This window comes from Cicer arietinum, chromosome 6 (genome assembly GCF_000331145.2).
Source record: "Cicer arietinum cultivar CDC Frontier isolate Library 1 chromosome 6, Cicar.CDCFrontier_v2.0, whole genome shotgun sequence".
NCBI lineage: Eukaryota > Viridiplantae > Streptophyta > Magnoliopsida > Fabales > Fabaceae > Cicer > Cicer arietinum.
Window position 1 is genome coordinate 15,250,680 of NC_021165.2, and position 12,532 is coordinate 15,263,211.

The 12,532-nt window shown below is 32.0% G+C and overlaps 3 protein-coding genes across 4 annotated transcripts in view; 1 reads left to right on the plus strand and 2 right to left on the minus strand.

The window, feature by feature from the left end:
- Window positions 1-589: 589 nt before the first annotated feature.
- Window positions 590-7,273, minus strand: LOC101495030 (uncharacterized). The gene is made up of 14 exons (XM_027336053.2): window positions 6,971-7,273; window positions 5,842-5,961; window positions 5,635-5,760; window positions 5,479-5,541; window positions 5,242-5,349; window positions 4,660-4,737; window positions 3,995-4,087; window positions 3,791-3,877; window positions 2,843-2,944; window positions 2,625-2,744; window positions 2,414-2,476; window positions 1,119-1,264; window positions 794-875; window positions 590-704 (listed from the first exon to the last, which is right to left on the minus strand). The coding sequence occupies exons 1-14, from the start codon at window positions 7,175-7,177 to the stop codon at window positions 627-629; spliced, it is 1,473 nt and encodes a 490-aa protein (XP_027191854.1). The 5' UTR covers window positions 7,178-7,273; the 3' UTR covers window positions 590-626.
- A 3,148-nt stretch (window positions 7,274-10,421) lies between these two features.
- On the plus strand, window positions 10,422-11,381 carry LOC101495802 (uncharacterized). The gene is made up of 2 exons (XM_004504964.4): window positions 10,422-10,728; window positions 10,807-11,381. Exons 1-2 carry the CDS (start codon window positions 10,585-10,587, stop codon window positions 11,248-11,250), a joined length of 588 nt encoding a protein of 195 aa, XP_004505021.1. The 5' UTR covers window positions 10,422-10,584; the 3' UTR covers window positions 11,251-11,381.
- Window positions 11,382-11,835: 454 nt separating this feature from the next.
- LOC101496126 (protein RTF1 homolog) overlaps window positions 11,836-12,532 on the minus strand; it is a 4,090-nt gene continuing 3,393 nt past the window's right edge. Inside the window, exon 3 of one of the 2 annotated variants that reach the window (XM_073370326.1) lies at window positions 11,836-12,353. The gene's annotated coding sequence lies outside the window, so the exon portion shown is untranslated. Of the gene's footprint in view, window positions 12,357-12,532 lie in introns of both variants that reach the window. The other variant, XM_004504965.3, reaches the window with a different exon arrangement.

Consider the following 12,532-nt stretch of genomic DNA (forward strand, 5'->3'; position numbering starts at 1 on the left):
GGGTAATTAGGATCTGCTGCTGAACCAGATATCCCGCCCCTTACGACCAGTAATCGATATCCCTCACTGCGAGCCAACAAAGAATGAAAGAAGGAAAGGTAGGCAGGCTCAACAAAAGCTGCAAACTAAGGCTCAGAAAACTCGTGCAATCTAAAGAAGAAAGAGTTAAAAATAATCTAATGGATCGAATCTATTCGTGGAATTAGAGGAGGGGCTATCTAATTCAAAAAAGTAATTCGTACCGGTACCGCACTCTTTCAATCAAATACCGCTGGCAGATCCTGGTAATTCTAACTGGCACATCTTATCTTCCTTAAACTTAACTCCTGAGACCTACCTTAAACAGCCATCAAACGGCCGTTAAAAGGCGTTTAAACGGGCTTGAAACCAACTTCATGGGCTGGCTTCCTTCCTGCTCGTGCTATCATTGGGGCCATATTCTCCTATACTATCTTCATGACGAGCACTTACATTACTAGCTCCCTCAACGTAAAAGGGAAAGAAACAAGGACTTACTCAACTCTATTGACTCTACTTACTTCCCTTACTGGACAGGATTGTCAACTAAACTAACGACTGACTCGCTTGAAATTGTGAGGAAAAAAGGGCGGGGAGGAACAAAAATATTATACAAATTTAACATACGTGTGTGTAGTTCCAAGCAAAGTTCCGGGAGCAAGTTTTTCCTCCTTTTCTTCAAGGACCTTCACAGAAAATATGATTAATGACATCAACTAACTGATCAAGAGAAGCTAAAACTGATGAAAGAGCAGCAATAGAAAGAAAGACTAACTTGATAAAGAGGCCTTTCAGGTTCCTTCCTCTGTTGCTTTCGAAGGTCAATAACATCAGGTGTCTCCACCCCAGTGGGTGTGCTGAAGACAAAAATTCAAAAGAAATGAGGAAAAAAATGAGATCACAAACAAACAAACAAACAAACAAACAGGAAAATAAAAACAGAATCCAAACTAGGCTCCTATCAATCTACAAAAACCAAGCACCCATATTAAGAGCATTATACACATGGACCATTTCAGCCAAAGAAAGATAAATAGAATCTACACTTTTGACCAAAATAATGCTGAAAACAAAAGAAACTAGTAACAATATAACAATACCTTGACAGACTATCAACAGACTGAATACCGGCTTCAAGTTCCTCCTCCTCCATTTCTTCTTCTTCTTCCTCCTCATCTTCCTCTTCCTCTTCCTCCTCCTCTTCTTCCAAGTCACCCCAGTGTTTGGTCTTATCAACCGGCTCTTCCTGCATTGAGAGAACAATTATGTAAGATGTAACTAGGAATCTGATAGGAACTGAAACTTTGCTATGGAATGGATTAATAAACCCAGAAAACAAAGTCTGATTACAAGAGTTATTGGCAGAAAGAATAATGCATCCGATAAGCAGACTCCTCTGCCCAGTGACAAAAGCCACACCCAAACTTCCCAAAAAGATGAACCCCTTCAGTACCACCCCCCTTCCTCTTCCTATTCACAACAGAGAGAGGGGGGATTTTGACCAGTTTGAAATCTAAGTGTCCCAAGTTTTTTAAACTTTTATAATTATATTTTATATTAAAATGATATACTGTTTAAAAAGGGGATTCGGTACAGTGGTTTCAAAACAGAAGAGGACACATCACGCTGCCTGGAAACACATCACACCGTGCCACTAAAGACCTGTCCTGATCTTTACCCTCGCCACAGCAGCAGCAGGGTGAGGTTCACTACAATAGTAGTTGTCATCATTGATTTCCAGCAAGAACCCAATAGCCATTGACAGCAGTGATGGCCAGCATGAGGAGGGACATCAGTACCATCACAACAGGCTTTAGGAGCTTCTCAAATTTACCTCCATTCACCAGAGACTGTGTCAAGTGAGGGAAATAATACTACTTGATCCCAGTATTATCGATGTCGGAGATAAAAAAGCTATATACACTGTCCTCCAACAAAAGCAACAATTGCGATGATTACTCTTGCTTAATGATACTGACAATAATATCTCAATATCAGGTGTCAACTGGATCGGAGAACAAGTCCTCATACCAAATCACAAATGTGATGGTTCCATTATTTGAAATAAACCAACAGAAACTTTATTTTTCCGAGTTTTCTAATTGAATGACGGTATTTGATTTTTATTTTATTATGGATGATAACAACACTTTATAATTTTATCATCTAAATAAAGAAATCCAATCAATTTGACCAAATGGAAGAAATCTAAATACTTTACTGGAGCAAAAAATTATAATGAAAGAAATTTAATTGAAGTAATTAAATGTTTCAAACATCAATCTTAAAGGGTACTTGATTTTGATATCGATAATCACAAAGGGAAACATAAGAGGATTAAATTGGGAAGCAGCTACCCCTCTAATTGCAAAGTAGAACTTTTATGTCAACAAACCTCATAATTAGGCTGATCTTGCTGATGAACACCAAAAACATCTCCATAAAGTGGACGCCCAAACTGCTCAGAGACAGACAAGTAAAGAAAACAATGAAATGAGAAGTAAGGGGATGAGTGTTGAAACCCCGTATTGAAAAAGAAAATTCAGAAACCTATAATTATTATTATAAATAATAAATAAAGACGTGAGTGATTATATAAAATGTACTTCATCAACAGGAGGCTTGCCCCAGCCACCGGGATGATAACCAAAACTAGCTCCAGGGGGAATAGGAGCATTCAAGCCAGGGATCTTCAGATGAGGGTATGATGGTGGAGGACCATATCTCTGGGAAAAGGAGAAAACAGATGCATTTGATGTAACGAAGGGCCATAAACAGAATAATACAACATAATGACATATACATTCCAAGACACTGATTTTACCTGCATATTAATAAGCCATGGAGGAGGAGAACCCTCAGGCATACCAAGAGCTTCTTTCAACTCATGTGATAACATGCCAGGTTTCATCTCCCTCAACTTTACCTGCACCACAAGCATTATAACAATGTCATGTAAGTACCAAGTTATAATTTGTATAGGTGCCAATGATCTTGACACTTGAACAGGTCCATGGACAAATCTCATCAAAAGGTGTTAAACTAATGTGATCTTTAAACCAACCACTCAAAAAATGTTGTCTTGCATTTGACAAAGCTGAAGAGTTTCACCCAAACAATCTACTAAAGAAGGAGATGTGATAAACAAAAGCTAAGGGCTTATTTAGATTGAGAAAGTGTGTTCGTGTACATCCCATTTTAACTTTTAATAAGAATGTCACCCTTTTCCACTATATTTTATGTTTTCAGATATTTGTATAAGAACTAGATAAAATAAGGCCCCGTTTACTTTGTTAGAACATTTTCTATTTTCATTTCTTAAAATGGGTTAAATCTACTTGCTAACAAGGAGGTAAGAAACTCTCTTGAAATGAACAATTGTCTACATTTCTAGAAACAATGAAAATATCACAATTGTTTTCATTAATTTTCGAAATGTATTTTCATTAATTAACATTTCATTTTCTCTCCATAACAATGGTTCCCTTTAAGAGCCTCTCATCAAGGTAAAACGCACATTTTGGAAAATAAAAACAAATAATATTTTCACTAGTAAACGGGACCTAACTTGTTGTTTTCACTGTTTAGTACTTCCTATATAAATATTTGAAAATTGAGAGTTGACAATTGAAAATTAGGTGGAAAAAAAATAGAACTTTGAAATTAAAAGTGAATACAAGAAGTGAAAACAAAAGCATTTTTCAAACTAAATAGGCCTTAAGCTCGTGGATTTTAGAAAATCCGGTACGCAGCATTTTAAACTGAATTATACCTCAAATTCTTTTCCTTCATGATACAAGTCCCCAAGAGATGTCAGCTTTGGCTTTGTCTGATATTTAAAGAATGCATCGTGAAGAACCTGACAACCAAGAAACAAAGTCGCTTAAGAAAGGGTTGAAATTGCAATGATCACAACATAGAAGCATGCATGCAAGGAAAATGTGCAAAACTAGGAAAAGGTGAAGAGAAACGAAACCTGATAATCAATATCCATTTTCCCCATTTTCGGTTGCATGCGTTCCCTTTGCTTTTGTTTCAACTTTTTGCTGTCTTCTTTCTCAATATAGGCCTGCGTGAGAAAACGTTACAACCTGGCAAGTATGTAGCCACTACAGCAATGTAATAAACTTACGTAAAAAAGACATATACATATATTTTGCAAAGAGAAAGTTTCATATTAAGTTGAAAGAAACAGTAAAATGAACAATGGATGTAAATCGACAAGTATATAGAAAACCATTTGGAAGGCAAGTAACATATCAACATTCCCAATATAAACAAAAAGTATGTAGGACTTTTGCTTATTCAAAACATCTAAAAAATCATCAAAAATTTATAATTATATGCATGATTTGTTATCATAAAGAGAATTCTCTCCAGTAGACAATTAAAATCAGAAGACCGCCATATCAGTCTTATGACTGTGAAAGCAACAGTAACATCCAGTTGTTGAATTAACAATACTTGAACGTGAAAGCCATTTCAGATGAGTGTAGAAGTGTCATATTCCAAATACACACTATCATATTAATTTTATAAGTAAATTACAAAAAATGTGTTCTTTTTGAATATTAATTTCTTTTTGTGGGTGATCACTCAGAAAAGAATCAGAACGTATGCAAACAGATGAGATTGCATTACCTGTCTGATTTTCTCAATTCCTGTGGCAGCAATAAAATCAGGAAGCTGAAAGGGTTGTTTCTCAATACCTCTTTTTCCCTGCAAAATCAATAACAATTGTTTATGAGATGCAAATAATTCATTTGTGCATGACTATGAAGTTATGTAGTCGGGAATTATTAATTATTAATTAAAAAACAATGAAGACAAGAGGAATTCAGCCCGGGCATTAAGCACAATGAAAGGTGTCTGAAAATTAAAAGCAGAACCATTAGCGCCTTGGTTATAAACAAATGCCCAATGGAATTACACAAAAAAGATACATGATTATAAACCCTTGTTATACAACACACATAGTCCCATGCAATCTAACAAAGAAAATACAAGAGAAATGATTCAAGGCTACTCAGTGCTAAACACCTACAATTCCAGGCTTGGTGATTGCCACAACTGCTCCCCTGCAAGTACCACATACATACATATAAGAGAAACCATATCGATGTTATCTTCCTCACACTATCCATACATCCCACAAGTAGACCGTAACTATCATACAAGTTTGCATCTCTAAATCATAATGATCAATTTAGACTGTTGCCTAACCTGTAAGAATTTTCTCTTTTGACACCAGTGCCTAGGTACAGGTACAGTATTTCGATAAGACTTCAAGAACACCAACAGCTTTGGATCAGCTGAAGTAGCATCCCACACCTTAAAAATGAAAGGGGGAAAAAACTGTTTAATTAAATTTGCCCGATGGCCATCAGAAACCGGACTAAAATGTAAGGATGAGAACTCAAAGTTTATAACTGGTGATACCACTACACAAAATATACCAACCTCGACAACATCCGGCCTTGAGCTAACCTGTTTCAGCTCAGCAATCTTCATCCGGCGTTGAAGCTGAAAACAAAATAAATCTTTTAGCATAATTATGGAAGCAAACACAGTAGTTAAATTGAATAAACAATAAATAAATGTTACAAAATGTTAAACCTTTTTCTTCTTGTTTGAAACACCTTTCTCTCTTTGATCGGTATCATTTTCTTCCTCTTCAGAATCAGAGTCTGTCTTTTTCTTAGCAATTACATTTTCTGCTAACTCATCCTTCTTATCATTATCCTAGATGCATCCAAGTAAACAATACATCAAACAATAACTGAAGACACTGTGAAAAATAAACAATTCACACAAACTTCTTACCTCCGAATCAGTAACCTCGGTGAAACTAAATTTCTCAAATATTTTTTTAAATTCTTCATCCAAGCCTTCATATAGCTCTGCCTTTTCCGGAACATACTCCATTTCAACTTGTTCAACAACCTAAAATTTAAGACAGATGACAAAATTAAAAAAGGCATCCCAATCGATTTGTGCAATAATGATATTGCATTTGAAAACTTAAGCAGGAATATTGTCACTCTTTTATTAAAGGAAATATGGATCTGTATTTATTTATTTTTTTGAAGGAAATATGGATCCGTATTGTGAATGGACAAAATTATTAACTGCAATTTGGAAGGAATGGTTACAACAATGAACAATGGTAACCGAAATTGAAGAGAATTGACAATGTTAATAGATGAAGACTACTAAACTAATAAGTAATAATCAAACTTCTCCTTGCCCAGAAACATATAAATCTTTTCATCACTTTGCAATCCCAGTTCCTAACCTTTCTCTCACCTCATAATTAAATGGTCTCCCAGATGTAGATGTAACTCAAGTGGCTTGGGAGTTAGACATTGTTTTTTTTATAGGCAAATGTTCTTTAGTTGTTATGTTAGTAATTTCTCCTTCACCAGGTTTTAAACCCAGGCCCTTTAACTCCTCCAACTCATTTAACTCATAACTCAAACATGTTAAGCTACCCAACCCTTAAGGAGGTCCAAGATTCAAACCCTAACTATAAACATAACACATACTAACAAGTAACAACTAACATTTACTAGTAAAAATAAAGAATCGTCATATAAAATAATGATTCAAAAAAAAAATGTCAAAATGAACCTATATGTGCTGAATAACATCAATGTTTAGTAGGAAGGAATTTAAGAGAAGATAAAGGAAGTGGTCCAAGTTAACAGATCGCTCTCCTATCTTTGTCTACTTCACATTGACACGTCCTTCATCAAACCCTAAAATTCTAATACACTCAGTTAAATTTCACAAACCCTCACTTCACCGAAGCAAATTATAAGCAAATGCTAACATCCACTTTCAGACTTAATTTTATCGGCGCATATTATGTCTAGTGATAGTGTCGTTTCGATTATAAAGCTAACCTAACCTAACCAAAGTGCTGCTAAAGAACAAGAAGATAGATGAGAACCTGTTGTGGTTCAGTATTCTCCTTCTCGTCGTCATCGTTTTCGGGGGCGTTTGCGTTAGGTTCCTTAGAGGCCTTGTTGATCTTCTTTTGCTTCCGGCGACGGCGACGGCGTTCGGCCTCCCGCGATTTTTTGGCGGGGGCGGAGTTTGAGCCAAGATCTCCGTTTGAAACGACGCCGTTTTGATATGCTAACGTTTCCGCAACCATCGTTGCGGGTTTTCCTCGAATCTGCAAATGGGGTTAAGCGAGCGAGTTTCAGTGCGATAGAGTTAGACGAAGAATTCGGTCTTTTTTAATTTATAAAACTCTTATAATCCTAAATTGCTATATATATATAAGGTTAAATTTGTAATATATATTTTATTTTAAATTTTAAGTATATTTAAATTTAAATAAAATTTATTATAGATGTTTTGACGAAGAGATAAGTCTATTTAGTATCACATTTCGATGGAGTAAGTGTGTAGTTACTATGTATAGATCGTGAAAGTTACCGTATAAATTGATATTTTTAAACTTATAAATAATCTATTGTTAGATTAAACTTGTATTAGTATTTACTCTCAAATATTTAAATACTAAAAATTTGTACGTTAAGTCGGTTTATTTTGCAACAACTTATTGTTACATGTATGATAAAATAATTTTTTTTATTAAAAAAATATCTATTAAGAGCAATTTAACTTCCTTGGTGGATGTGATTCTTTTAGTTAAGTAATGTGTTTGTAGAAAACTTTGCAACGTGGTTCACGTATAAAACACTATTGAAAATAGGTGAAAAGCTTTAATTTTTTACTTAAGCATTCAAGTAGAGGTTATTTTCGTAGTCAGTCCAAAATAATGAAGCTTGTGGAACCTATATGTGCCAAATATTCTAATTACGTAGTATACATACATAACTTTCTAGTTTTACAATTTAGGGGGAGCAATATATTATTACTTAAATCGATGTTCTTTCGAATTTTTTTAATAATCGACTATTTTAAATATGAGAATTTATTGAAAATAAGATATTTGTGAGAATGTTGATTTCTCAAAGTGATACGAGATTCAACCACCTTAAATAAATAATTGATTTTTTACACTTACAATTCTATAATGAAATATAAGCAAAAAGTATAATTAAAAAATTGATATTAATTAAAAATTAAGAGCAAATACACAATTTTTTAAATATAATTTTTACTTGTATTTCATTCAAAAAATATAACATATTAAGAAATTATAATAGAAAGATTAACACATATTTTTTGCGCAACAAATTTTCCAATAAAATATAGTCGCTATTAAAATGACACCCTAATAATAAAATAGAAGTTGTAAAACATGGAAAATTAAATTGAATCATCATTTTCCTTATCCTATTACATTACACTAATAATAAAATAGAAGTTGTAAAACATGGAACAATTAAATTAAATCATCATTTTTCATCTTTAAAAATTACGAATATTAAATAATTTAGACACTCAAATTATCGAAATAATAAATAATCACAAAAATTTAACTATCAAATAATTTGGTTATGGCATCATTCAATTGTCATGAATTTGAAACATAAAATTTAGATTAACAAATTTTTAAAATATATTTCTATAAAAAGTTGTAATTCAACATCTTTTTATAACGATATTTGATAAAGAGACTAGATTATTTAATAGTAAATATAAAATTTCATATATGAAATTGTAACAAACAATCAAATTAGTTATTGACGATTACTGATCCACAATTTTAAATACATGTCAGTGAAAAATTACTCAATTAAATTTAATTATTAGAAAACATGATATTAACCGTTACATAAATATAAAACACAATTGATATAAACTTTACACTACTTCGTATATTAATTCATGTTTTACGAGATTAAAGCGTCATGTCTCCATACAAGTTTAAGGGATTTTTTTTTTTTTGTTGTACTTTGATTAAGGTAAAAAGTTGGAAACTCCTTACATTAAGGCATTTACTTAAATAAATTATAATAAACAATCTCGACTTTAGAGACATGATAATAATATGGAGTTCATGTAACATATGTTTGATTTTTTATTTTAGTAGGACGATCTAAACATATGCGGAGGTTTTAAATCGAATTTTAATATAAAAAATAAAGTGAATTTTTAAAATTTTAATTTAATATCATTAAATTAATATAAGTGATGTTATATAATATTTTTTATTTAATTTAATATTGTTGAAAATATTTATATATTTTAATTTTAAAATTATTAAAATTTAATGTATTTTTATTAAGTAAATTTATTTATTTTTAAGTCTTTTGATTAAGTTAAAATTTTATTTTTAATAGAGATCTAAAATTATTGCTTCAGGGCCTTACATTAAAGTCAATCCTGCATTTTGATTGATAAAAACGTAATAATTCAATATAATTTTGTTAATTCTATCTTAAAATAAACATGTACGTTAGAGTCACGTTTTCATTTTTAAACTTAATACAAAGTTATTTATTTATCTGTTCTATTTTTAGAAATAAAATTATTAATTTGTTAAAATGATAGAGGGAGTGACTCGATGAATCCTTAGAATTTTAAACTTCAAATACAATATTGGTTGCGTTTGTTTGACTTTAAATAAAAATAATTTTAAATTTGAAAAATTTAGAGATTATTTTGAAGAAATTTATTTAAAAATAATTTTTTGATTTCCTTTTGTTTATTATCCTAAAAATGTTTTTTTTTTAATTTACTTTTAATTTGTTTACATATAATTTTATATAAGTGATTTTTTAAACTATAAAATTACCATAAAAGACATGTCTTTTTTAATAATCATTTATTAGACACATTTCAAAATTAATTAATATACCTTAGTAATCATCAAAAAGTAATAAATAAATATACAAAAACAAAAAGTATTTGTATAATAAAATGATTAAAATAAAATGTAAAGAACAACCAAAATAAAACGTGGAGAAAATAAAAAAGAGAAGAAAATTTACTTAATGAAAATTTATATCAAAGTCTCATATAAAAAACGGTCACGATTGAGTGCGTGAAACTGATGCGGAAGAAAATCCTAGCAAAATGGAAGACAAATTTGAATTTTCTAAAAAACGTAAGGGTCATTTTCTCTCATTTTAGTGTTTTTAAAATTTGCGATATATTTTTTCTCGTCAATTGCAAATAGCTAATGTGAGAAGATATTATTTTTATCTTTTTATTTTTATCTAAAAAAATAATTTTTTTTTCAAAAATCTAAAACAAACATCATTCAAACAATAAAAAATTATTTTTAATTTTAAAAAAATAAGTTTCTTTATGAACAAAATCTAAAACAAAAACATTAATTACCTATACACTCTCATTAACAAAATTGATTTTAAAAAATGGAATATAATTTATCAATTTAAAGGATGAAAATATAGAATAGCGAGGGGGTAATTGGTGAGGTAGAATGAAATATTGTAGTTAGATAGAGAAAATAAGATAGAAGATAGATAAAGGTAGGAGCAATATGATTGGTAGGAAATGAAAGAGCAAGATTGCGCGAGACAGGAAATGTTTATTGAGCGGTTGAGTGTTATAATACTCCCTTGATTGTCTGACGTGGCAGTTGAGATTGGAAATCAAGCGCATCATCAATCATCATCTATGGCGGTGGCTGCACCAACCTCAGCTCTCTATCTCCGACATATCTCCACCTTCCCTTCCTCCGTCCGTTATCAACGCTCATCCCTCACTCCCTCCAATAATAAACTTCCTCTAACCGTCATCGCCATGGCTCCCAAAAATAAGGTACGAAAAAAATCCTCATAATTTCCATAATTTCAATTTAATTTGATTTAATTTAATTTGCGTGGATGAATGTGGAAGGTGAACAAGTACAACGATAACTGGAAGAAAGAATGGTTCGGAGCGGGAATATTCTACGAAGGAAGCGAAGAAGTGAAAGTGGATGTATTCAAGAAACTTGAGAAGAGGAAAGTGTTGAGTAACGTCGAGAAAGCCGGCTTGTTATCCAAAGCTGAGGAGTTTGGCGTCACGCTCTCTTCTATTGAGAAGCTAGGCTTGTTTTCTAAAGCCGAAGAACTTGGCTTGCTCAGCTTACTCGAGACACTCGCCGCCGTTTCTCCTTCTGTTTTGGCTTCTGCGGCGCTTCCGACGCTTGTAGCCGCCGTTGCAACGCTCGTTCTTATTCCTGACGATTCTGCTAGTCTTGTTGTTGTTCAGAGTGTCGTCGCCGCTGCTCTTGGTGTTGGGGCTGTTGGCTTGTTTGCTGCCTCTGTTGTACTCGGCGGATTGCAAGAAGCCGATTGAATTGAATGATTCAGTACACAACTTTTTAACCGTGGTTATTGTTGTTGTAATTACGTGGCAGTAATTTCTTTACCCAAAACATTTCATTTAAGTATTTAACGATAATAATGGATTAATTCATTTTGGATTTATGTATCACTTTTCTTTGGACAATATCTTAAATTTTAAAATCTAATTTCAATCCCTACATATCAATGTCCACCAACTGAATTTAGATTTTGGATTATGTATCTATTTTACCATGGTAGTTTTTAGTATTGAGAGATGTTTTCGTTGTCCAACAAAAAACATATTGGGAGATAATGAAGGATGATGCTCTAATGGACTCTAAATGATGAATGGATGATTGGTAAAATAAAAAAAAGGTAATGGTAAAGGTGATGGTTTTTCTTGGTAAAAAAAATGCTTATTAAATTGAACCATGTATATAAAGCCAATATTTGAATTGTAATAATGACTTTCAATGTAGTTAAAAGAAATTAGTAATTTTCAGAAAAGAAAAAGGAAAAAAAATCAATATTTTTACTAAAAAGGACAATGGAGTTTAAAACTAACAGCATGCTTGAGTTCAAATCCATTGCACTATTGAAAAAAAATCCTTTTATTGCATTTGCATATATCCTTAGCAACTTTGGGAAAGTTCCCCCCCACCCTATGTAACAATCCTTTAAAGGTCACAACATAGTCATTTTCTATTTTGTTTTATAATTTTTACTTACAATCTTCCTTTGTGTTTCTTTAGCTTTTATAATTGCATCCAATAATTTACAATAATAAAAATTCACGGCCATACAAACTTGCACTATGATTTTCACATGTAGCATCCATTTTCATTTCGATGAACAAACTCGGTGGGGGAGGAACGGATAACCTTTCTCTGCCTCTTCAACATTTCTTATCAAAACAAATGTTTACTTTTCTGATGGTAAGTTCATCCATCAAAATATACCATGAAATTTAATGCTTTCCATATATTTCTCTATTTTAATTCATCAGTAACATATGGTTTCAGCTGCCATTATTTCACCACTAGTATTTTGATATGAATTATACTTAGAATCTGTTTATCATCATCTCAATAGTTCAGAACAATGACGTAGCTTCTACTGCAAGGACACCAACCAAAATATCAAGACAACATTCATAGACCAGAAAATGAGAACTAAAGAGTATAAGAAATGGCTTAAATTAAAAATAAATAAAAAATAAAAAGTTGGTATGCTGAAAGTACTCATGAAGTTGAAACAAACAGAAGATCTTATAGACAATAGTGATCTCAGCA

Bases quoted from the DNA above. Each gene is read 5' to 3' on its own strand.
- LOC101495030 (XM_027336053.2), bottom strand. From the start codon at position 7,177: ATGGTTGCGGAAACGTTAGCATATCAAAACGGCGTCGTTTCAAACGGA. The intron at 5,761-5,841 runs GTAAGAAGTTTG...GGATGCATCTAG, and splicing joins CCGAGGTTACTGATTCGGAG to GATAATGATAAGAAGGATGA. The intron at 2,745-2,842 runs GTAAAATCAGTG...TCCTTTTCCCAG, and splicing joins CATGGCTTATTAATATGCAG to AGATATGGTCCTCCACCATC.
- LOC101495802 (XM_004504964.4), top strand. From the start codon at position 10,585: ATGGCGGTGGCTGCACCAACCTCAGCTCTCTATCTCCGACATATCTCC. The intron at 10,729-10,806 runs GTACGAAAAAAA...TGAATGTGGAAG, and splicing joins CCATGGCTCCCAAAAATAAG to GTGAACAAGTACAACGATAA.